The 26,531-nt window shown below is 45.1% G+C and overlaps 1 protein-coding gene across 2 annotated transcripts in view; it reads right to left on the reverse strand.

The window, feature by feature from the left end:
- Positions 1–13,767: 13,767 nt before the first annotated feature.
- ACER1 (alkaline ceramidase 1) overlaps positions 13,768–26,531 on the reverse strand; it is a 113,977-nt gene continuing 101,213 nt past the window's right edge. For both annotated transcript variants that reach the window (XM_078668997.1, XM_078668998.1), the window contains exons 6-7: positions 22,219–22,356; positions 13,768–19,242 (exon numbers count right to left, since the gene is read on the reverse strand). In XM_078668997.1, the coding sequence (XP_078525123.1) occupies positions 19,065–19,242; positions 22,219–22,356 (316 nt within the window). In that variant the 3' untranslated portion in view covers positions 13,768–19,064. The remainder of the gene's footprint in view (positions 19,243–22,218; positions 22,357–26,531) is intronic.

Genomic DNA, 26,531 nt, shown 5'->3' on the forward strand with positions numbered 1-26,531 from the left:
GTAGAGAGGGCAAGTGAAGAGAAGGCATGAGTAAAGAGGGCGTGTGCAGAGAGGGTGTTTTCCGGACAGGGCAAGTACAGAGAGATCAAGTGCAAATAGTGCATGTTTAAAAGGGCATGTGTAGAGGCTATAAGTTGACCAGTGCTTATGATGAGAAAGTGAGTGCAGGTGACAACAAATCTGCAAACTCCAATGGTGTTCCTTATGTGATGAGAACAAATCTGCAAACTCCAATGGTGTTCCTTATGTGATGAGAACAAATCTGCAAACTCCAATGGTGTTCCTTATGTGATGAGAACAAATCTGCAAACTCCAATGGTGTTCCTTATGTGATGAGAACAAATCTGCAAACTCCAATGGTGTTCCTTATGTGATGAGAACACATCTGCAAACTGCTATGGTGTTGCTTTCCTGAGGCACTGTCAACTTTTTCACACATTTTTTCCTCTTTCTGTCTACATTACTACACTAATACCTGCCCCCTCTCTCCCTTCTACCCTCTCTCTTTCTTGCCCTACATCCTTCCTTCTCACTCCCTCCCTTTCCCTCTCTCCCACTCTCTCCCTTTCCACCTCTCTTCTGATCTCTTTCACTTTACTGTCCTCAATCTCTTTTCTCTCTCTCCTTTGTTTCAATCTCACTTCCTTTCGCCCTCCCTCTACATCTCTCACACTCCTGCCTTTCACTCTCCATCTACATTTTCTCCTCTTTCTATCCCGCACTCCTTATCTTTTCTTTCAACACTCTCTCGCTTCTGCCCTCCTTCCTGCTCTATTCTTTCCTGCCCTCCCTATCTCTTCTGCCTTCTCTCACTCTATTACCTCTGCCCTTCTCTCTTCTGTTATCTCTCTCTTCTGCCTTCTTAGTCTCTACTGCCCTCCCTTTTCCACCTCTTTCTTTCACCTTCCTGTCCTCCATCTCCCTCTCTCTCCTCCTCTAGCCCTCCTTCTCCTTTCCGCCCTCCCTCTCTTACCTGCCGCCCTCTCCTTTCTGCCTTTCTCACACTTTCCTACCTTCCCTCATGCCCTCACACTCCTTTATGCCCTCCCTCTCTCCTGCGTCTATTCCTTCCCTCCTGCCCTCCCTCTCTATCCTGCACTCGCTTCCTTTTGAGCTTTCTTACTCCTGGCCTCTTTCATCCCTTCCCTCTCTCTGCAAATAATTGCATTATACATGCACTCCAGATTTCTGTGTAAAGTAAAACACATCAACGTTTTACACATAATTCAATGAAGATACAAAACACCATTTATCAAAAGCTCAAACTTTAACAAAGGGAGTGCAGAGTAGGGAGTGCATAGAGCAGGGGGAGTGCAGAGTGCATAGAGTGCAGAGTGCGTGCAGAGTGCATAGAGGGTGCAAAGTGCATAGGCAGTGCAGAGTACATAGGGAATGCAGAGTCCAGAGAGAGTGCATAAAGAGTGCATACAAAGTGCATAGGGAATGTATACAAAGTGCAGAGTGCATAGGGAATGCAGAGTGCATAGGGAGTGCATACACAGTGCAGAGTGCATAAGGAGTGCAGAGTGCATAGAGAGTGCAGAGAGAGAGTGCATAAAAAGTGCAGAATGTATAAAGAGTGCAGAGAGAGTGCAGAGTGCATAAGGAGTGCAAAGTGCATAGAGAGTGCATAGGTAATGCAGAGTGCATAGGGAGTGCATAGACAGTGCAAAGTGCAGAGAGAGTACATAGGGAGTGCAGAGTGTATAGAGAGTGCAAAGTGCATAGGAAGTGCAGAGTGCATAAGGAATGCAGAGAGTGCATAGGGAGTGCAGAGTGCATAAGAAGTGCAGAGTGCACAGTGCATAGACAGTGCACAGTGCATAGACAGTGCACAGTGCATAGGTAATGCAGAATGCATACAGAGTGCATAGGGAGTGCAGAGTGCATAGGGAGTGCAGAGTGCATAGACAGTGCAGAGTGCATAGGGAGTGCACTCTGCACTCTTTAGGCACTCTGCACTCTCTATGCACTCTGCACTCTCTATGCAAAGTGCTGCATAGGGAGTGCAGAGTGCATAGGGAGTGCATAGGGAGTGCATGATAAGTGCAGAGTGCATAGGGAGTGCAGAGTGCATAGGAAGTGTGGAGTGCATACAAAGTGCACAGTGCATACAGAGTGCTGCATAAAAAGTGCAGAGTGCATGGGGAGTGCATAGGAAGTGGAGCGTGCAGGGTGCATATAGAGTACAGAGTGCATACAGAGTGCTGCATAGGGAGTGCAGAGTGCACAGGGAGTGCATATGAAATGCAGAGTGCATAAGAAATGCAGAGTGCATAAAGAGTACTAGGGAGTGCTAGAGAGTGCCAAGTGACTGCAAAAAAAAAGGTAATGGCAATGTAAATGACAATGCCATTTACTTATCTGTTTTAGAAACAAAAACATAAATACAAATTTTGGCATATACAATGCCAATAACTCTAACTTTTCCAAAGGCGAAACCATTGCATTGTAAATGCTTGTTTATTATCGAATTAATGGCTACCCCAACCGTCCCTGTTTTTTAGGTTTTGCCTACGCAATGCGTACGAAGTACGCATGCGCTAGCAAAATCTAATGAGATCTCTATGTCGGGTCGGGTATCCGCCCCCTCCTCCCATTGGCTAGCTCCATAAATGGAGGCTAGCCATTGGTAGAGGGCTCTGTCTGTCAATCCCAGACCAGATTCGGGGGCGTTCCCGAGAATTTTTCCCTTTTGGCTACGTCACGCGACGTCAGCCAAAAGCCGGGAACGCCCCCGAATCTGGTCCGGCATTGACGGCACCCGGAAGAAGTCCAGGTGAGTGCTTGCTTTTTTTCCCGCCCCCCTCCCGCTGGCTCTCACGCTCTCCAAAATTGCTTATATTTCTATAACGTGTACATTGTGACTCTCCGACGGACTAACATCCAATCGTTGACATTTTAACGTGGGACTATTTTGTCAAGCGGAGGGAGCGAGAAGACTATAAAAGTGAGTTTGTCCCTAGTGACGCGTTGCAAGAATGTGTCCGCTTGATGGACAGATTGTGCGTGTGGAGAGTTAGGTTTGATGGATCTTTGCGGGTGCGTTTTCTAAAGAGCCGCTCGAGGGTTGAGGCTGCGCAATCGATACCGACTTTAAGGGACGGTGCCGAGTGAGAGGGTTCGATGGGCGGCCGGTAAGATGGCGGTGGCTGGTGTCCTCCGGAGTGTAAGGGTCTTCGGGGTCGGCTGGAGGACCGCAGGGCTGCGGAGTTAGCCGTGGCAGGCTGGGTCGTTCTGTGCGTCATCGGGGTGATCGCTCGCGTGGGCCTCGGCGGGAGTGGGGGCGGGGGGCAATCTTGTATAATGTCGACAGCTCCACTTTGGTTCTTAACTGAAAAGCCCGGGGTGTGCCCTTATAGTCTCCTCGGGTCAATTCGTGTGAGTGACTGTCGGGTACGTGACGGAGGGTCGCGGTACTGTGACATGGGAGTCGGGCGGCGGTGACGGGAGGCCGTGTGACGGGCGTGTTTCTGAGGCGAGTATGATGGATAGTTGAACGGTGGCTTCGCGGTGACGGAAGGCCGTGCGACGGGCGGCTCCGTGGTATATGGCGGTACGGAGTATCGTGTGACCGGGGCTGGACCGGAGGGTGGTACGATTGGCGGGTACGGAGGGTAGTGTGACGGGGGTAGGGCTGGAACGGAGTGTAACCGGGTACTGCCGGCCGTGTGACTGGCTGCTCCGAGGTGTAGGGCATGTCATGTGGCTGGAGGTTCCCGGGTATTGCGTCGGGTACGGGGTGGTGTGACTGGGGTAGGGCGGGTACTGCCCACCGTGTGACTTGCTGCTCCGGGGTAGGGCTGGAACGGAGTGTGACCGGGGGTATATTTGGAACGGAGGGTGGTGTGACCGGGGTAGGGCGGGTACAAGGGTCGTGTGGCTGGAGGTGCCGGGGTATTGCGTCGGGTACGGGGGTGGTGTGACCGGGGTAGGGCGTGTGACTGACTGTTCCGGGGTATTGCGGTGGGTCGTGTGACTGGCGGGTCCGGGCGGTCATGATCTGGGCGGGCGGTGTTGTAAGATGTGCAGCCCTGGCTGGCAGGGAAGTGACTGGTACACCAGGGAATGTAGGCGGGGGGGGGGCTCCAAGCCGAGCACGCACCCTCCGACCCACTTCCGCCCTGCACCGGCGGACAAACACGGACCCCGCAGCTGCAGACTGGACCCTGCTCAAGAGCCTCGAAGGCCACGGTCGCTGATGCGTGGACTCACAGGCTGCAGCCTTGGCTCGTGTGACTAATCAATCTGATGGAGATGGACATGTTCATGGAGGCCGCCCTGGGGTATTGTGGCAGTGTGCTGATTCCCTCTCATTCCGCCATCAGACACTGAAGGGGGGAGGGGTGGGAATCGCTTTCAAGAAAGATATTCACCTAACATTTGCCGTTTGCAGGACTCTTAACGTGATCAGGCAATGTTGGGAGACTGACTGCATCATCGATCACAGTGGTGAATCCCGGACTAGCTACTAAAAAGGATCAGAGTCAGGACCCCATAAAACACTTGAACAAGTTAAGTTCTCTTGTGTAGGTTTCAGCACCCACCAAGCATGCATCTTTTCGAAAAATGCAATGTTTAGACTCAGTGTCTCGCTTTGTTTGCCCTTGCTATGTAACAGGTTGCCTGTTTCCCATCTTCTACCTGCTTCCACATTTCCCCAGATCCCTTCACCCTAATCATCCTTCATAAATATCCTGACAATCTCGTTGGTCCACCCGTTTGGCTGTCTAAGGCGATTAAAGGGAATAGAAACAGAACGGATATGACTAAAGGGTACTCGATCTGCCATGTTTGTTGTTCAAAATGTGCACACGCCTTTACTAATACTCATGTTTTCAGGACTGAAACGGCTTCTTTGACAATAAAGAAATAAAAATAAATTGAATTTTTAGCTATTCCAGGTTTGTGTGTATTATGTACTTGAATGTGGCTGGCAATGCCAGTTATTAACAGTTTTTTTTCTTTCTTGGTTCCAGCAGCTCTGGTATTTCAGGTCTGCAGAAAAGCAGCGTGTAAAGGGTCAGGTTAAACGCCATTTGAATCCAGTTGTGCACATAGGGGCAGGGGATTCTTCTGGGAGTATTTTCCACATGGATTATTAAAGGTAAAGCACTCTGCTTTCTCGCCCACTCCATCTCATTAGCACCGTCTCAAGTGTTAATTGCAACTTTTTTCTTTTTTGGTTCAATTAGTTGGAATGTATCGCTCCTCCATGAGTCGGTGCACAGGTGTGCCGTCATTAAACTACCACTCTGGTAATCTCGTTGAATAATTTAGTACAAGTTGTCGAGTGCTATTGGAGGCATCTTCCATGATTAACGAACCGAGACAGGTAAAAATAAATCCTCTTTGACCATTCATACTACTGTACACTTACTTGGAAGCTGCTGCAAGCTTTCACTTTTCCCCCCACTCAGTTTTTAGGCTTCAGTTCTTAGCAACATGTAAGGTAAGCACACCCTTCAAAGGCTACATTTACCTGTAAATTAAATGAGATGCTGGAAGCACGAAAGGCTTGAACTGAAACTCCCGAAGCCAGTTGAATGAGTAAAACCTGCCCAGGCCAATTCAAACGTTTACTGCCAAATTATGCAGCAATGCGTTAATTACCTGTAAATTAAATGAGATGCTGGAAGCACGAAAGGCTTGAACTGAAACTCCCGAAGCCAGTTGAATGAGTAAAACCTGCCCAGGCCAATTCAAACGTTTACTTTTATTAAAACATGTCTGCATTGAATGATCTTCAACTGCACCGTATCTGCCATTTTCACAGTGAGTTGTTTTTGCAAATTACATGGCTTTAGAATTACCAATTTTCCCCGCATAATTAATGCTTATTTTAACCCTTAGTTTCTAGATCACAAGGTACTAAAATTGCACCTACAGTTATTCAGCCAAACGCTTTATGGGAAAGTTAGCAGGTCTCCTTTCAGTTGCTTACTAGTGTATTTGGATATTGAACTGCCACGATGCGATCCACCCTTTTCCCAGACAAGTTTGGGTTGAATATTATAAAGTTATGCACGTCGTTCTTTTATCTTTTTATTACCATAACCTCTTTTATTGTGCCCCCCCTTGCAGAAAATCCTTGGCCTTGGCTATTACGTTTGCCGCAGTGCCAGTGTGCATATAGTCTTAGAGCTGCCGTGTTTCCCACTACTCCATGACCTGTAGTTAATGGTTTTCTAGCCCGGTCAAGTTGCCAGTTCGAGCTTTCATTTTAGTGGGTGGGTGGGTGGTCCTACTGTAACCTAGACTAAAGTGGTAGGTAGTAATTCTTGAAGTGGGCAAGGCACCTAGTGGTAGGCGTCCGTTTGCAAAGAGCTGCCTGAAGTTGCTGCCGATGGTACCCGTTCGAGAGCGGAATGACTTGTCAGGAGGACTTCATCAACGATATACTATAGTTTTAAAGCATCCAGAAACACTGCTTGCGTTCAGTGCAGAAATCGAGACGACTAGGCTGCATACGTGGCTATTTGAGGCCCTGGTATGATAGCAAAGTAATCATTACACAGATCCATTTCCACAAAAAATATAACTGGTAGTTGGGGTGATCTTTCAGTCAATCCTGTACCTTAACTAGCCACAGGCATTTTGATCGAATTCAAAGATATAGGTATGGTATCAATGGACAATTAAACTCCAATAAATATCTAATTGCTGTGTTCTGGTACTGTCAGCAATTAATAAAAAATGCACATTTGTGAGCTTCAAAGGGACAAACTGCAAGCGCATGCGGGTTTGAATGTAATCTCATTTGCCTTGGACTATTCAAAACTGAAGCCATTTAATTGAAGCGGTCACGTTTTATTGGTATCGGGGATTTAGTTGAATTTGAAAGTGGCAAGTTTTAATAGATCTTTTTGGGTTACTTTTATGATTCTCTACGCGTACCGTTGCTTCCAGCTGCATTCATGATTATAATATTTTACTATAGTGTGGTGTGGGTTGGAGGTATTGCAAAAACTCGTGTGCCATTTTTAGGTTTTGCTTGGCAATGCGTACGAAGTACGCATGCGCTAGCAAAATCTTATGTCTTACAGTGGGGAACAGGGACTCGCCCCCTGCTCCCATTGGCTAGCTCCATAAATGGAGGGTAGCCATTGGTTGCCGGATCTGTCCGTCAAGGCCGGACCAGATTCGGGGGCGTTCCCGAGATTTTTTCCCTCTCCGCCTCTGCGATGTAGTCATCGCGGCGGTGGGCGGAGTTTCGTTTTTTTTTAATTTGTTTGTTTTTCCCATTACGCGGCCAACCGCCACTGGAGGAAGTCGAGGTGAGTGCTGCCGTTCCCTCCCCCCTCCCGCTGTCCGTGAGCCCCCCCGCCCACCTCTCATGTCGTCTGTGCCGTTCCGCCCCCTCCCCGTGTATCCGTTCCGCTTTCCCCCTTCTCTCAGGTTCAGCATGCCCACCCCGTCATGTCGTCTGTGCCGTTCCGCCCCCTCCCCGTGTGTCCGTTCCGCTTCCCCCCTTCTCTCAGGTTCAGCATGCCCACCCCGTCGTGTCCTTTTATTTGTAGATCATCGTTGTGCCCATTTGTTAGCATCTCCTCACCCCTCCCTCTAAGCTTGATACCGCTATTCACGCCCCACACTTTGTTTGTCACCCCACATCTTCGTCTCTCTCAGAGGTTGTAAACTGCCCCTTTTCTCAGCCTGCCATGCTCTAATTACCGTTTCTCAGGGCCATCCGCACTCCCAGCATGGAATCTCTCCCCCGCTCTCAGCCCGTCGCACCTTGCACCCTAATTCTCGTCATATAAATAATCTCACCCCGCTTTCAGGGATTCACCCATTAATTTCAGATAGTACCCTCTACTCCCTGTATTATTTATTCCTGCTTCAAGTGAACCCCCACCCTCCGTCTACAGCACCCCTATCAGCCTTCTTCTCTTTCTGACCGAGTCCACTTTTAACCCCATCTGCCTGTTGTCTTAACATGTCACCCCTTTCTCCCACCAGTCTCCCACTCTCCTTTGCCCCTTCCATCTGTTTTATACGCCCCACATTTTCAGTCTGTCTTCTGCTTTGCACCCTCCCCCTCCGCCCCCCCTCCCCCTTTCCCACGTTAGTTCCTTCGTGGCTATAACGCCTGGGCGGCACCCCACGACCTAGCACTCACAGGGAGCAGCGTGACGTGTCACAGTGCTGCTTTACTCGATCATTTGTGTTCGTGGTGCGGGAGGACAGGCGTGTACACACAACAAAGTGTCCTGTTACCTGATACTTGCCTTGAGTGCTAACTCGTGAGCAACCTGCTGTCGGGAAGCTCTGCTTGACTCGTGGCCAGCAGAGGTGGCCGGGATTATCTGCCATGATATATTACACCTCTTGCGACAGTAGTATACTGCATTGTGCGTCCCTCAGACCTGGGTAGCCCGTAGCAGTGGGGGCAGGGGGGAGGCGTGCCACCATTATTGTTACATCACCTAAATCATAGGGATTTGGAAAATCCAAGTGTAGCAAAGCCAAGGAAAGCGTTTTCCTTTAGAGCCACGGTCCCTGGTTCGATCCGGGGTATTTGCTAACAGATAACACCTCCGTGGCATCTTTCTGGAAGGGGGGGGGGGAGTTGGTGTTGTTTTCTCATTGCACAGGCCCTATGTATTTTACTCTCTAGGGGCTCGCAGTGTGTGGATGGGGGCTCGCAGCGCGTGGATGGGGACTCGCAGTGTGTGGGGGGGCTCGCAGTGTGAGGGGGGGCTCTGTGTGTGGGGGGGGCTCGCAGTGTGTGGGGGGGCTCTGTGGGTGTGTGTGTGTGGGGCTCTGTGGGTGTGTGTGGGGGGGCTCTGTGTGGGTGTGTGTGGGGGGGGCCCTGTGTGTGTGTGTGTGTGGGGAGGCTCTGTGTGGAGGGGCTCTGTGTGGGGGGCTCTCTGTGGGTGGGTGTGTGTGTGTGGCATTTGCGAGAGATTAGGCTATTGCCATTGTAAATGACAATGCCATTTATTTATCTGTTTTCAAAACGAACACATAAATAAAAAATTTGTCATTTACAATGCCAATAGCTCTAACTTTTACAAAGGCAAAACCGTTGCATTGTAAATGCTTGTTTTATCCTGTCGCTCATTCTTTTCCCCCTTCCTCCCGATCTCTTTAATCTCGACCTAAAAAGCACTATTAAGCGACCAGCATTGGCTGCTTTATAGCGCTTTTTAAAGTCATCTTATTATCTGGCCCAACCATTAGCCACCCGCAGGGCCGGTCCTAGGCCTTCTGAGGCCCCGGGCGAAAGGGAAGATGCGAGGCCCCCCTAATTGCATATTGCGTCACAAGAAGTGACATCACAGAAAGCGACATCGTAGTACTATTGATCTTATTTGGCATCACGGAAGCTAACTAATGTGGATATCAGTAACATTGACAAAAAGTGGCATCGTCATTTACATTGCCATTAGCTTAATATCTGTAGTCACTCTGCAGTCCCTAGCACTCCATAGCACTCCCTAGTCACTCTGCACTCCCTAGTCACTCTGCACTCCCTAGCCCTCCCTTGCACTCTGCACTCCCTTGCACTCTGCACTCCCTAGCACTCCCTAGTCCCTCTGCACTCCCTAGCACTCCCTAGCCACTCTGCACTCCCTAGTCACTCTGCAGTCACTCTGCCCTCCCTAGCACTCCCTAGTCACTCTGCACTCCCTAGCACTCCCTAGTCACTCTGCACTCCCTAGTACTCCCTAGTCACTCTGCACTCCCTAGACACTCTGCACTCCCTAGCACTCCCTAGCTCCCCCTAGCACTCTGCAGTCACTCTGCACTCCCTAGCACTCCCTAGTCACTCTGTACTCCCTAGTTATCCTGTGAGTTTCAGCCCTTCCAATGAACAATGGGCCAGGAAAGGCAGGGCGAGGGTAAAAAAACAGAGCTTGCTATGACAAACACTTGGCAGAGGTGAATGTGTTCCAGAGGCATGCTCGGTACCTTTCTCCAATCTACACAAAGTATCTTACAGTCTCCTACTTCCACAAAACCAGTCCTTACCACTCCTTTTTTAGTTATATAGCATAGCCATGCTAGCTTTACCTTTAAGAGGTCAACATCAATAGTTATGGCACTTGTCACTATTGGGGCTTTTTTTTGCTCAATCTTGTGATGTATTGTAAGAACTGCCTGATTTGCAATAAGCAGCTATTCCTGATCCACATTTTAGGGCGATTCCTCTCTGGTTGTGAAAGACTTATTGTGAGATTACAAGGAGCATAGAAGGACTTGCAGCCCACCCATTTATTTCCATTGGCCAGCTTTACTGTCACTCTTGTTTACCTGCTTCCGTTTGAATGGCTTGCCTTGCCCATCTTATGTCTATCACTCCCCTGGAACATATGCAATTTACTTTTACCCTTCCACTTCTACTTTTAAGGAATTTCTTTCTTCTTTTTTCTCAAGCCCTCCAAAAGAATGCATGTGTTTTCAAGCTGTCTCCCTAGTGTGCTTCTCTTCCCCTGTCATGCTCGATGTTGCTCTTTCAATCCCAATTGCTTCTCTCCCTCATCCTTTTGTGATGCACTCACAATTGTGCTCTTCTCCTCCCTTGTTGCTTTTCAGCCGTGTGCTTCTCTCCCCATCTCGCTGTTCCTCTCTCTCTCTCTCGCATGTTTGCTTTCCTCCTTCCATTACCCATGCCCTCCCTGTTCCAACTCGGATTGCAAAATAAAAGTATTAAAAAAATGTTCCTGAGTCATTTTGTAGGTGTGCAAAAGCATGGTGCACCTACATTCAAAATGACGGAGCCGTCATAGGAATTTTATTATTAATATTCTTTAGCTATGCTGCACTGTAGAGCCGGGTTAAAAGCCATTGGCAATAACAAATAAGTCACAAAATGCAAGACCTGTTGGCTTTGCCATTAAATCGGTAATACCGAGCACAAATCTGGAGTGGATGGGATACTTAACGCATTGACTAGGGAAACTTGAGGGCTTTGCGGAAAACCGTGGGACAGCGAGCAGATGCGAGCAGGAGTGTGTATGAACTTTGGGAGGGGGGAGTGGCAACTATTCAGAGACCATCTCCACATTCTGAAGTGAAGCCCTCACAAATAAAGTAACATTTTTTTTCAAATTCATGGGGTAGAAAGAGGTTTAAGTCTCGCCCTATGAAACGTAAGCGCTTTGCCCGACCCGTATGGACTCCTTAAACCAGACATTTCTCTATAAATTAAAGCTTTTTGCTTGCCAGAATTTGTTGGCACACATACAAAAACAAAACACACGTTTCAGAATGCAAACGTTGATATCTACAACATAAACGTTTTTATGGTGGGGCTACTGGGTAAACAGGGTGCCACCTTCTTGACTTGTTAAATATGTCAGGCATTTATTCCACATGCGCGGAAACAAACTGCAAGATGAGACCTTTCTTCCTGTTGTACAAAAGGAAATTACAGCCATGCCTGCTGTCAAGGATAACAAATGACTTAACGCCAGTTGATCTGGCTGCTCCCTCCTCCCTTCACCCACCTCCTCTTACCTGTGTCCGGCTGGTGCTGCCAAGAAACAAAGGGGCCTCCGTTGCCTGGAAACAAAATGCAGAAACAGAGCCTAGAATGGCCGGTACTTATCCGAGGCGCTGCCCCACCCCTGACATTGTGAGCCAACATAATTGCTGGCCCAGCTGTTATGCCGCCCCCAATCCGTTTGCACCTTCCCCCACCTGCAATGTGATGTGATCAGGTGAGGCAGGGGGCCCTGTAGTGAGCTGTGAATGTGTGCCTTTCACGGGGGCGCGATCAGGCGAGGCAGGGGGCCCTGTAGTGAGCTGTGAATGTGTGCCTTTCACGGGGGCGCGATCAGGCGAGGCAGGGGGCCCTGTAGTGAGCTGTGAATGTGTGCCTTTCACGGGGGCGCGATCAGGCGAGGCAGGGGGCCCTGTAGTGAGCTGTGAATGTGTGTCTTTCACGGGGGCGCGATCAGGTGAGGCAGGGGGCCCTGTAGCTGTGAACGTGTGACCTTTCACGGGGGCGCGAGGCCCCCTGAGCGCGAGGCCCTGGGCGGCTGCCCACACTGCCCATGCCTAGCGCCGGCCCTGGCCACCCGTACTCGATTGCCAAAGCCAATAGCTTGCCCATAAACGAGACCTACTGGCTTTACCAATGCTTGTTTTTTAATAACAAGGCAACACTGTCTGGGGAAAGATTTTACCTCATTAGTACCAGTTTAACAATCAAGTACAGCACTTAGCAACTAAAGGATGACTAACCTTTGCAAAGGGCCATCCACTGCAAGGGGCTAGAAACTATTTTTTTGTTTTAAATCTGCAGATTATGCAGTAGTCAACAGATTATGTGGCAAATGCGGCAAATCCGTGATTATGAGGAAATTGCCACGGCTGAAGAATCTACAAAAACCTCCAACATCATACACATGATATTGAACCAGAGCTACATACCTGGCAAAGAGCAGCCACATCTATGGGACTGTCAAGCACCAAGCAGTGTACAAATGACACCCATAGGTAAAACTAGCATAAAACAAGCAACCTCGTGTGCACAGCATTGCATCACAAGAAGCAGCCCAGGGACGTCGTACACCTATAAAATGTACAGATTTCTAAACAAGCATTGAACAATAGTCTTTTGATTCTCGAGTGTTATCTGTGATCTATGATGCAACACTGCCCTCTTGTGGCACTTTGTAGTGCAAAAGTCAATTTCTCAGTCAAAGATACTTTTCAGGCTTTAGTAGGTTGGGTAGGTCTCAAAAACTGTTAAGAATGAACGATGTATATGTAGTAATGGTAATTGCATTTATATAGCGCTTATTACCCCCGACGAGGTGTCGAATCGCTCTTGATGTATAAAAGAATAAGAGTTAGGGCAAAAGTTTTGTTCAGAAGCCGGTGACCTACGCTACCGTTCCACCTCATGACGCCTTAATCTACCACCATACACTCGCTGCAGCTTTATCTCTCTTGCAAGTTCCTCTTTTCTCCCCTTGTCACCGTCTCTCCATCTTTCGCGCTTCCTCCTCCTCTGCGCTTTGTCGGTTTTTCTCTCTCTTGCTTTGGGTCCATGTTTCCTGATGAAAAATGCGGGCCAGTACCTCGAAATGAGTGCTGTTAGGCCCCACCTGCAACCACCGGCTCAGATTAAGCATTCTGTGTATGCACTGTTTACAACAAACAAAAGTGACTCTAACCAAACAAAAAATGTTTTTTTACCAATTTACTTTCCAGCACAAAACTTGTTTTGCATTTGGAAGTAACCTACAAGTAACGCAAAGCAGCAGCATTGCTTTGTGTTACTTAGTGCCAAGGGGGCATTATATGGGTGGCACATGGCGTTCCCATGCAACCATCCATGCCTTTTGAGGCAAAACCCCATCTACAAAGAAATGCACACATACAATGTGGGAAAAATGTTTGAACTTGTCTAGGCACAGTATTTTGCACAGGAAGGATACCCTTCCTGTACAAAACATATGCTAGACTCAGGCACGCACCTAAGTGCTATGGCGCTAAAGTGTGTGCCTGAAATCAGCGCCACTGCTAGGGAGAAGGGAGGAGAGAGCCATGATTCTGTAGATATGGCGCTCTCCTGCCACGCAATGCAGTACAGCATTTTTGGCTGCTGCGTTGAAAATCTGCCCCATAATGTCACAACACAACGTCAATTCTGTACTTGTACCCAATTAGAATGCATACTTAAGTGAATGATCCTCAATTTAGAAGGAACAAATCACAGTGCTGCATGTCTAACCTGCCACTTTGTTAAACAAAATGTTGAATGAAGTAAATATAAAAATCATAATTACACACACACACATGCATTGATCCATTTACAACCTTTATTTATTGCGATTTTTAGAATACAATATAAACATGATGAACTAGCTGAAGTTTCTTAGTGCCAGGTGAAATACATGGTGGATTTGCTGTACCAACCAAAGTCCACTAGGCCTGGCATGCTGTGCAGAGTAAGAGATTATTATGATTTACACTTTATTATAGTGTTTTGAACCCAACAAAAGCAGTAGTTCAATGACACAGGTGATGGACTGACATCTCACCTGCAGTCCTCACCTGAAATTCTTCCCATTTCTCACTATTGTCTCCTGTCTTTGAGAAATGAAACAAACGATGCCCCGCCCCTTTCACTCTATTTAGTCTTCTCGTTCACATGGTCTCTAACCAACCAATAGGAGACAGTCACTTGTACTGCTACGATTGACAGAAGACAGTCACGCGCATTCAACACTGAAATAAACAAAAGGCTCAATTAACGCAGTGGGTCAGAAGTAGACTTGAATTTACTCCCTCTTCAGCTCAGTCAGACCAGAGCAGCCTTAGTGAAAGAGGCACCAAAGCACATTAGGCTACAAGCTTCAGGAAGGGAATATACCACTGTTGTGGAGTGAGGAAAAACAAACCTCTCGAGACCAATGAGTGAGTTCAGCTGAGGGATTTGTAGTCTGTTAAACAACAACAGCATCTTCAAATTACACAATAAAGATGGCATCAATCTATTGTAACTATAAGGACTTTCCAGACACAAAAACCAACAAATGCGTTAGACTTTTTCCAATAGTTCCATTTGCTCTTTAGATCACAAATATTCTCATGAAGGAACATCCTCTCACACAACGTAATGACTAAAGAAATTATATTGTAATTATATTGTAAACAAGGCCAGGTCTTTGGCAAGGCAAGATTGGCAGGTACATAAGACATTGTTAGGTGGCACAGCACTGCCATAACCCTCGCCTACAATACCAATTTAGAAAGGGAAGTAAAGCTGTGCTCTTAAATGACTCATGTATTCCATTTCAGGAGCAGAAGCACACATGTTGGACCTCTAATTGTCTGTTTTTCATGTTTACTTTCCATCTTTTCATCTAAAACCCATCTGCTTCATCGCATTTGAACAGAGAGTTTGTAGAAGTTTCTTTTTCTGACTAAAGAAGTCCATATTTATGAAGTTAAGAGGTTTGTTTATGTGTCCTCGGATTCTGCACCCAAGCCAGGTCAGGTTACAAAAGGCTACTCTTGTACACCTTCTAAAACCTCAGAATTTACATCCAGCATTGGTAAACGTTTGGAAATGTTCAAGACGTGCATCTTCAAGATTTGTGTCATGCAACAACAGCGACTTAATAAGTAAAACTGATGTTCATAAGCCCTTCACAAAAACAGAATGTTGTCTCAAACACGTTAAGACAAACCTCAATGCCCTCATATTGTTTCTAAATTGGTCGCTAGGTGATCAGACTCAAAATCACATTTTACCACCCTTTCAGGAGGGTCCCAGAGAATCAAAAGTTGTGGTGAGGTGAGTTGGTACCGTAACCGATGGAGTACATACACGTGTCATGATGGAATCTGAAGGGCAGTCCAAGCGTTTGCCTGCAAGAGCATAGTCAAGACTATCCCCAGTCTTGGAGCTGATGTTCCCTTGAAGGACCTTTCCTTTTCTCTTCATCTGATTGCAAGTAATCTACCTATAAGCAGTTTCTGTCCAGGATGAACTTTTCACTGAAAAGGGATGTCTATGAACTACATTTCCTATATATTATTTATTCCATTAATACAAAGTTCAGAAATTCTGGTTAGTACACGAGATGGCCAACCGCTGGCACAAGTAATCCTTTTGGGTACCGATATGACAAGGAAAATGCACCTCTTTCAAGAACACTATATCATGAAACAGTCTACAAACCAGCTATCTCACACATTATCTATTGACTGGATCCTTATCTTTGAGCCGGTACAGAGTTTCGCTGCCTTTTTGAAAGTTGTGGGCTATACAAGTAGCACCTATGCCCATACATTAGGACAAAGTGGGTGTGGCGAGTTAGGCTCCATGTACCTGGTGAAGTCAGCTTTTCAAAATGGTGCCCACCTAGCCCTGCGGCATTGCAAAGAACTAAGAGACAAGCACAAGGAAGCCAATGTGCTTGGAGCAGCACTCAGGTTAAAAATAGCCATGGCAATAAGATAGCGTTAGTGGTGTGAATGAAGCTGGTAAGCCCTTTGCCAAAAGTTCTTTTCTCTCACACAGAGGAAGAGATGGCGCTAGGGCTAGGGCAACCCAGGAGTTGAAAAGAGTGAAAGTCAGTGGTACCATAGTGTTTTTGTATGCTGCTCTTCTTGGGAGAATATCCCAGTATTCCGGCAAGAAGGACAGAAAACATACAAGAGATTGTTTCCAAAGTAAGCAATTCATTTTGAGAAGAATCTGTACAATTTCTTATTTTCATTTTGTCAATTATATACCAATATTCCCTTAAATTAAATCTCTGGGTTGTTTTCAATATTTTATACATCAGCTATGACATTAGCCAACTAAAAATACATAGAAATCATAAATATGAGTAGGACAAATGTGAATGAGAAAATCCACTAACATTTGTGAAATCCTTTATCTTCAAATGTGACATCCAAGCTTCAAAATGGTGCACTTAATGTGGCACAAAGGACTCAGCAACTTGCAAATCCAATAAATGAATATTCCATTTATGTAAGCAATGTAAGACAAAAATCCTAATGCAGACCACCTCCAGAAAATGTGCTATCCTAACTTGGATATAACCTTCCTCTGTGGGAGGAGATCACACAAATGATCGACGCGGATCTATCTTGCAAGTCGACTAGAGCCCTGAGGGTTTTGCTCGAGCAACTTCCTGGCCTGAATTCTTCATGTAGGTAAATAATTCACCATTCACCATCTTTCCCCCGCCAAGAGTCCAGTTGAAAACTTGCTTTAGATTTTCCATCCTTGGACATATTTACTACTTATTGTTGACTTCTGTGGTGGGAAGGCACTGACTTTTCATTAAAGTGTTCATCAATATTTAGTGTAATGGTTAAGTTGATATTGTTATCGTGGGGTGACTCAGAAAGTGTTCTAAAGGTATGGCGAAATCTGGTGTGTGTAAAAGACATGGATTACCTTTGCATACCATGGTAAAGTATTTCAGAGAAATGAACATTTATTAGCAACATTTTTGATTTAGCTTCCCGAAGAACGTTTCCATGTATAACATTTTATGGGAAGAAAACATTTAGAAAATACATATAAAAAATATGGAAATAGTAAACTGGATCCATGAAGACACTAGTGCATTTCAAAATATAAATGTAGCCACAAAGGACACACGCTCCAAATCTTTCAAAATAAACGTTTTCAATCTAAATGTTTTCCAAACTAAAAGTTTCAAAAGGAATGCTTGTCGTACTAAATGTTTCACATCATTTGCTTAAACCCTAGCAGCATATTCTGAAGAGAGGCCACTAAGGAGAAAGGCTAGAATAAGAGGTCCTTACCTATTAGTTAACATTAACTGAAATTGAATACAAATCTCACAAAAAAGCTATTTTACACTCTGGGGAAAAAGGGCACCGTGGAGTCCACAACTGATACTTTTATTCTTCTAATGGGTATAGTTTAGCAGTTGTTTGGCAATAGGTAAGAATTGTTCATTTTAATTGAAAAGCAGTGCCGGGACGGAATATCGGATTCAACTCTTTGGTATGGGAGACGGACACGCTTTTGTTTGTAAGTCAGACCCTCACAATTTACATAACTGGTATAAGTGGCCCTATCTAGCCTGATCCTCCCTCCTATGAATGATCTGTATGATTAGATCTCACCCAATAATATAATTTTCTCACGCTTCTAGGTAATTCTGGATATTTGTAGAAGAAAACGTCAGACTATGAGCTGCACATAGTAAACTTTAACTTACACTCTTCATGTTACACCGGTTATCCACTATACTGAACTAGTCGAATACTTTCTTCATGAAAGATCACACCTCCATTTATATGAGGGTGTTTAAGGCACAGTTCTCCTTGGTCAGATTGTGTGCAATATAAATTGAATGTAAACAATGTGTCTTGTAATGTACTGGGGAGCTTTTGCCTTACATCTACAGCTCAGAGATCATCTTCCATTAATCCATAGCTTATTTAACGGAATGCAATCACTCTTCCTCCACTAGGCCCTGCCGATAAACATGCGCTTGCCTTGATCTTATGAAAGGAGTCGCGACATGCAGGTGGGAGAGCAGTGTACATGTGACCACTTGGTATATAACGATGACCAGAGACCAGTGTCTCTGACCAAGGTAGAGCTGGGGAAGTAGTCGCTTAATGGCAACTATATGACCGACTTATCCAACCATACCAAATTCACTGGTAACCGATTGTTGTTTTCCTACAGGGCAGTTTAGCTTTTTCAGTTCTGATATGGACAATGAGGCGACTTAATAGATTTTCCTCTGCAGGTCACAACGTAAATGTGACTACTTACAGAAAACATTCTAGATGATAAAGGCAGTCAAGCGTCAGCTGCTTAGAGACGGACAAACTAATCATCTTTTATATGTTTTATGACCCTATACTGTGAACACATATTCTCTTCCTTTACATTACACGTGGCTCAATATCCTAGCAAGCCCAGCTTGCTAACGCCTTCTGCCGCAATGTATAAGCTTGCCCTGTGGCAGGTTAAAATTCTTGAACTGAATACTTTTAAATTGTTCTATACACAAATAATAGCTTTCAAAAACCAAATTGTTTCTATAATTCGCCTAATATAAGTATCATCTTTATCAATGTTCTGTTTAATCACTGACTCGCCACTACATATCACAATGATTCAAATAAACGTGGCAAGTGACTGCTTATATTGCAAAAAGTAATTTAAATGTATATTTGAATGGCCTTTCAGTTTGCAGATTAATTTCTTAAATATAGGGGTTTTTCAGTGAGTAACACCTTTATGCTCGTGCTTTGCATGATTGTTGATTATCAGACATCCTTAATTACAGAAATTCAGTCCATTAAAGATGCCGCCTGATCACAAATTCTCGAATACACAATAAAACTTTCTTACTGAGGGTTATGTAAAAACACTGCATAGTTTAAGGTAATAAAAACCCTGAGATGTGGTTCCTGGGATTGGTCAGCATGGCGTGTAGATCCTATCTGCTCTTGTAAATCCTCTGGCTGGTATACAATAGCTGGGAGCAGCAAGCAAGCCAATAACTTGCGTATGAATGTGGCCAGCACGCACTTACGAGTACAAAATAGAACGTGACAAAAAAATTAATCTGTCCCGCATCGGCTGGTTAACAAGACTTCTTGGGCTTTTTATTGGCCAGTACAGCCAGGTATGGCAGACCGAACTGCCACCGGTTGGACGGCCAGTACTGGATCTCAGGCTGGCATTGTGGAATTTCGTAGACGGCATCGAAATAGGCAAACAAGGTGATGCTGTGAACAACGGTGATGCTGATCAGTACATGCCTGCAAAGGAAACACAAGGAAACATGTTTTAGAGCACAGGGAACTAAAAAAATCCCATTATAGTGGGTCTGTGCTTCTTTAAAACAAGTTGAGCTGCATGCATCTGTTATTTTTAGCAGCATCGATAGGTCGAGGCTGGGCAGCACCTGCGCTGTGCTGCTCTGTGAGGCATGCTGTATTGAAGTATAGATTTGAAGCCCTGCTCACTCGCCCCCATATTTGTCTTTGGCTTGTGTCACTGTCCTTCCTAAATGCTGGCTTCTGATTTGGTAATAGGCTTGTTTGTCCCTCCTTAGTACCGCCTTCTCTCCATTTGTAACCTCCCATGAGGACTGTCCCTTTTACTACGGTTGTTACAAGGTACTTTTTTTTTAGTCTGTCAGCACTATTTTCTTTAATGAGTTTCATCTACTGCAGGCAAGTTATGCTTTCCTGCAACATTCAGCGCGCAATGCGAGCTTTCGCTTTCCAAGCAGCCCGGGACAATGGCGGCTGCTTCGTTGAAATGCAATAGGTCTCAAATTTACAAGAGCTTGAGCTATTGGCATTGTAAATGACAATGCCTTTTATTTATGTGTTAATGATTAAAACAGATAAATAAAAGGCAGTGTCATTTACAATGCCAATAGCTTAAACTCTCGCTAATGCGACACCTATTGCATTGCAAATGCTTGTTTATAATGGCACAGAATATTAATGAATCACAGTTTAATCAATGCTTTGAAGTGCAGCGAAAATGTACACATTTATTCCATTAAATCTTATACATATCAATGAATTAATTTTTTAACTAAATCTACACAGGTTGTCAGCAACTATGCACAAAAAACAGTTCAGCCTAATAATAGGTTAATACCTGTAAAATGCCCAGATCATACCTAGCAAAGTGGAATCAGTTTTATATTTCACTTCTGGCTCCAGATTTCGTATAAGCTATTCTCATGACACCTTGTACATGATGGTGTGTGTTACTTTGTGGGGAAAGGCCTGAAGCTTCACTTCAATCACAGGAAATTAGGGAGCATATCATGCAAACATAACAAAAATCCACCATTTAAGGAAAGGGAGTGATGGAATGAAGGCATAATGTTCACATACAAGGCCTCTCGCAAAGAAATGAGTCTATGTCCCAGTTATATGCATATCATTTACACACATACTACCTTTTGGGATTCACCAGAATACCATAGTCAATGAAGGAACACGATCAAAATTTGATTTATTTTTGTGCACGCCAAAACCTAAACCAGTGCTTCATTTGAGCCTTTGGCTTCCAGTGCTCAGGACCGGCACTAGTTGACACGGGCACTTATGTCAGTCTGCCACATTTATTTATTTATTTATTTTATTTATTTATTTGCAAACTTATACCGCGCTGGGAATCGACTCCCGAAGGAGTATCTCCGCGCCTCTGGCATCATCTGTGAGCAAAGAGGACCCAATCATAAAACATTCCTCCCTAGATAGATGGCCTAGTGCTGAAAGAGAAAAGTTTTTAGTTTTTTCCTGAAAGGAAGATGATCTCTGCATTGTCTGATTTCTATGGAGAGATTATTCCACAACTTTGGGCCAGCCACTGACAAGGCCCTTCCCCCTTGTCTTGTCTTCTTAATCCTGGGGACACATAGCAATTCTCGATCTCCTGATCTAAGAGATCGGGAGGGGACATATAAATTAAACTTTTTAGTCAGGTAGTCGGGCCCTTTCCCTGTGAGGCACTTATGAATGACATAGCATGTTTTAAACATCACCCTCTGTTTCACTGAAAGCCAGTGAAGTTTGGTTAACAGGGGTTTAGATGGAGTACGAGCAGGAGCATTAAGAACAAGGTGTGCAGCAGTGTTTTGCACAACCTGTAATCTTGAAATAATCCCCTCGTTGGCAGCTAGCAGCAATCCATTGCAATAATCTAGTCTGCTCAACACGAGCGCCTGTACCAAAGTTCTTCTGGTGGTATCAGGGAGCAGGGGGAATACTTTCCGGAGAAACCCAATGACATGGAAACAGGAGCCGACCACTTGGTTTCCATGTTGTTTCAAGGAGAGCTCCTGATCCAATTTTACTCCAAGATCTTTCACAACCGGTTTGGGCTCAGGGACTGGGCCCAGATCTTGAGGCCACCAGTCATGAGTCCACAGGCGTTTAGCTTCTCCAAAGAGCATCACCTCCGTTTTGGAAACGTTGCACTGCAGAAAGTTTGATGCCATCCAGTGGGCCACCTCTTTCACATGGTGGCGCTATTAGTCTAATTTAGAGATGAGCACAACAACAGTTGTTTATTGAAGCAATATACATTAAAAAATAACCAATACCTACCACTCAAGCCATTCTTATAGCTCTGGGGAGCTGGAATAGTCTGAAGTCACACTTGCCGGAGTGCAATGGTTTGTAGTTGGGTTGGTACTGTCTTTGGCAGCTCTTGCAGGGGCAATAGGTGGTGCCTGCTGCAGTGGCCTCCGAATGAGGGCCCTGGCATTAATATTTTTGCAAATTATAAACTGCCCTAAACCTATGTATAGCAAGAAGGTAGCCGGTTTATTGGTTGGTAACAAACACCTGGATATATTTTTACACATTTTAAATCCCATTTCCTGCATCGCTGAAAATAAAAGAGCATTTGGGAATTATTCGAACATAATGAGAATACCAATATATATTGAGAGTGAAATTATATTGGAAATGTCTAGGAACACCAACAAACTTAAGAGCTTGTGTGTATTTGCAAGGGGTGTGTCAGTTTCATCAGCTTTATTAACGCTAACTTTGAAAAGCTTTTTAAAAATGTCACCAATGTGGTAAACATCAGGAAGTCTGCTACGTTGAGAATAAAAACTGGGATATAGCCCTGTGCCTTACCAGACTGCTTATTATGTAGGACTTGGAAATTCTTCACATACTTTGATTTCTACTCTGCAGTTTTACAGAAATCGATGGAACGATGAGCATTAGAGAGTCTTAGAAGTTCTACCAACTTACCAGAAGCTGTGAAGGTAGCAAAAATTGATCCGTCGCCAGAATGCACAAAGGAAGCGATCACTAAGCCAACACGAGATGGCCAACACCCACCAGCACACAGACATGGCGGCCAGTCGGTGCATCTTTGGAATAGTGCATCTAAAAAACAAAAAAGAAGGTAAGACTCCTAAGAACAGATCGAATTCCTGGGCATAACTGGAGTTTTGGGTTCCAGAAGTGTATTTTTGGACATCAGAGTACATGGCTGTTTTTTGGCGACTCTAGTAAGATTTGTTTTCACACCCACTCCTCTCCCAGAGGAACCTAATCTCCATGAACTGGCAGCAGGCAGTATCAGTAAAGAGCTATCACTGTTACAAGCCCCTTCATAGGCTACACATCATCCCTGAGCCTAATAACACAATTCTAGATCTTCAGGGGGAAGATTACAAAACAAAACTTTTATTTACAGAATTAATAAAGCTCGATCATACTAAATAGCATGACACCATGATAAGTGATGGACGCCATTATAAGAACTCTTTGAATGGGGTGGTATGGGGAGGAGATATATTTTCTATTCATTGCCCCTCAAAAATGAGAGAAAACAGCGGAAGATTGTGAATTTTAAAAGCAATATAAAGTCTAAAACAGGCTGGAGTTTCTGCATGTAAATGGACTGTATATGTGGCATAATGACCTGTTCATCGATGCATAGCATGTCAGTTTACTAACTGTATTGATTCATTCTTGATTCAGCCCAAACAAAGTATATTCCTGCCCTTTTTGCCATGTATTTTAAATAGTTCATTCCAAAAACATCAAAACAATGTTCGCTGTCCGGAAAATGCCCCCAAATAGAAGAATAAGACTAAGACTAAAGATGAGTACTATAATTTACCAATGCTTGATATCACAGGCATTCACAGATGCGATTTACATGCATTGCATGTGCAAGCAGGGTTTATCACATCAAAGCCTACCTCTTGGCTTTGCTACTGTCGGGAAAAAGTACTAACATGGGGTTCTTTTGTTATAGAATGTTTGGGAGATACAGATCTGACTGGGGGGAAAGAGTGATGATTCCGAGGGCTTTTCTGATTTACAATTAGTCCCCCAAGCATTTCAATGAAAGCACTTCCTGAAAGGTGGAATGATACACCATAGAGGAGTCACAACCAACTCTGTGCGTATTTGAATCTGTAAAATGTGTCTTAGAAAAACACAGTAGTTAACAATGATCATTTGGTGCGAGATGGCAGCTTAACTGACCAGGGAAAGGAGGTAGGACAAGTGATTCTCCTGAGAAGCTGAAGATGCCCTCTGCGTAAGGGTTTTGCGCCTCGAATCTGTTTTCAGGAATGCTCTTTGAGGGAAGTACCCTTCCCACGTTTGATCCGCTTCCGTTTCACAAAGCTTTTGGTTTGCTTTCACTATAAAGGGATGTGAAGCATGTCTGGCAAATCGACATCTGAACTTCCTTTTAGACTCAATGAAGGTGTTTGCCACTCCCTATCCTTTGGAAACAAACACCTCAACCATACCTGAAAGTCCTGTTTGTGTGTTTCCCTGCAGATGTATGCTGACCTACATCTGGCGGACTTCCCGCTCTGTTTTACATTGTTCGCGGATTCACACACTCACAGAACACATCGTAAACAGCAATCTTCCTATGCTTATTACAATCAGCCTTTCAATGCAGGTGATATCCTGGAGGCCTGGTATCCTTGGAGAGGGTTCAGTGACGTACAGTGGCCCGGACTCCTCTAACTGTGACTAGGTTGTGTACCAATCTTGGGTCCTCTCCTAGCTCCCATGTCTCAGCCTGGGTCAAGGGTGGCCTAGATTCTGCTGTATGTGGTCATAGTACATTTCCTCCCTCACCTAGTTCACACGGATTGTCCATTCCTTGGAATTAGTGGAAGGGGATGCATGGGGTAGGTGAGAAGCTTCAGGCTCACCCCTTTCCACCGTGTACCACGGCATGGCTCTGGAATGTATTTTACCTAATATTGGAGCTTGAGAATTCTCCATCTTACTGTGTCGAGGATTTGGCATCTGCATCGGTTAATACCTTCACGGTCTGTGTTGGGAGCGTGGACTTGTGCAGGGTCACCCAACCCCACCTTTATGTAGATTTTTAAGGTTCTGTATTTGCTTATATTGCACCTTGTGGGCTTTTTTTATTATCAAACAACCTGGCATTCTGTAACCGATTAATAATGTTTAGTGATCTTCAAGGTTCCATGGTAGAAGTTGATAGAGTTGTACAAGTTGTCTGAAGAGATTCCTTGCATGATATCGAAGCAGGATTCGAACAGTTTCCCTTGCAAGAGGGATTGCTAATGTAAATTTATTTTGGCACCGCAGGGTGAGCATAATATTAATAATTCATATAATAATTCTGCTGCTTGAGCAGCTGCTGCCGAGGCTTGCACTGGTGCTGCATGTTGTAAGCTCAAGGTATCTGCGGGAACTGTCAAAGCGTTCATGCGCGAGTGGTTTGGTGCATGAAGTTTCCATTGGTTGCCATGCATGGCGGTCCCTTCAGGGAGCTGGTAGTAGGCACTTCGAATACTGTTCACTTGCCTCAGATGTCTTCTTTATTTTATTTTACATGATCCTGGTCTTTTCTGTGAAATATGTGAATCGATGTCTCTAAGAATTTGAGAAATATTGACATCTCGTAGACTGAAGAGGACTGAACACTCAAAAAAGTAAAAAAACAACACTTAAAAAAAACAGGTCATGGCTTAAACTATACATGCTGGTACTGTGAAGGATTTTAATCTTTTACACTTGCAAGACAAGAAGGCATACCAAAATTCCTGTCCTGTGCTTAGACAAAGGCATAGGATATTTGTCATGCTTGCTTATGAGTCACAAACTAGATTGGTTTGCAGATGTCTTCCCTTCAGACACTGTACTAAGTTTGGTTTCTGTTTGTCAAAGGCAAGGAAGCAGCTTTGCAACACCTGAGACGACAACAACCAGAGCCATCCTGGGCATGCGCATGTGCACTACATTCGGTTCGTAAGGATGGAAGAGGTGTGGCGCCGCGGCCAGGGCGACTGACGCTGGAATCTGGGGCTCACGGTTCGATCCCCGGCTCCGGCGGCAGGTTAGCCCAGCACCATGTGACTCTGGGCAATAGCTCGCTTAATCTTCCCGACGGCCCCCAGCGCCTAGAGACCCTTACGGGTGATTGTGCGCTTTACAAATGTGGACTTTACTTAAGGATAAAGTGGCAAGGATCTACCCTCTTGTGACAAAATAATGTGCCCTCAATGAGTAGAGTACTTGTAAAGTCAGGGTAGTGACGGACATATCTTTGAGCATGCATGACTGTGTCTTTATGCATTTCTAATTTTGTATGTTTTCTGGTGTCATCAATTAGCGGCTGATCTGGTGTCTTGCACCCATGTGTATGAAAATGTATTTTCCCTCAGCGCTGTGTGCATGTGTGACCTTGTACGCCTATAGCCAGGGTGCCTTTTCTGGACATTCCAACATGGACTAGCTTGCTCCCATCTGTCATCATGAGCTTTCATTTTGGGTAGTGTATTGTTGGACACAGAGGGCTCTTTTGAAGTACGGTTAGCTGCCTCCTAGATCCTGGCGGACCTACTGCCCGACATTTTTCGAGATCTCCAGTGGCCCAAAGGAAACCTCTGTGCCCGCACAGCAGCCGCCACCATGGAGGCTCCTCGGAAGGCATTGATACATACCTGGGCACTCAGCAAGCCTCAGGTGGACACTCAGAAAAATTCTGCTTTCCTATAACTAACTCCTAAAGTGGGAGTTTGTGTTGGAAAAAACAGAAACTCTGTAATACAGAAAGGGAAGTCCGCCAGATGTAGGTCAGCATACATCTTCAGGGAAACACACGAACAGGACTTTCAGGTATGGTTGAGGTGTTTGTTTCCAAAGAATAGGGAGTGGCAAACACTTCATTGAGTCTAAAAGGAAGTGCCGTTGTCGATTTGCCAGACATGCTTCACATCCCTTTATAGTGAAAGCAAAGCCAAAAGCTTTGTGAACCGGAAGCGGATCAAACGTGGGAAGGGTACTTCTCTCAAATAGCATTCCTGAAAAGAAAGGCGCACCAAAAGTGTCATCTTTCATGTGAATTCTGGTAAAATGAACTGATTAAAACAGATTAGAGTCACAAAACTCTTATGCAGAGGGCATCTTCAGCTTCTCCAGAGGTTCCCTTGTCCTACCTCCTTTCCCTGGTCAGTTAAGCTGCCATCTCGCACCAAGTGACCACTGTTCACTGCTGGAGTTTTCTGTGACAAATTTGACAGACTCAAATACGCACAGAGTTGGTTTTG

Source organism: Lissotriton helveticus, chromosome 12 (genome assembly GCF_964261635.1).
Source record: "Lissotriton helveticus chromosome 12, aLisHel1.1, whole genome shotgun sequence".
Classification (NCBI taxonomy): domain Eukaryota; kingdom Metazoa; phylum Chordata; class Amphibia; order Caudata; family Salamandridae; genus Lissotriton; species Lissotriton helveticus.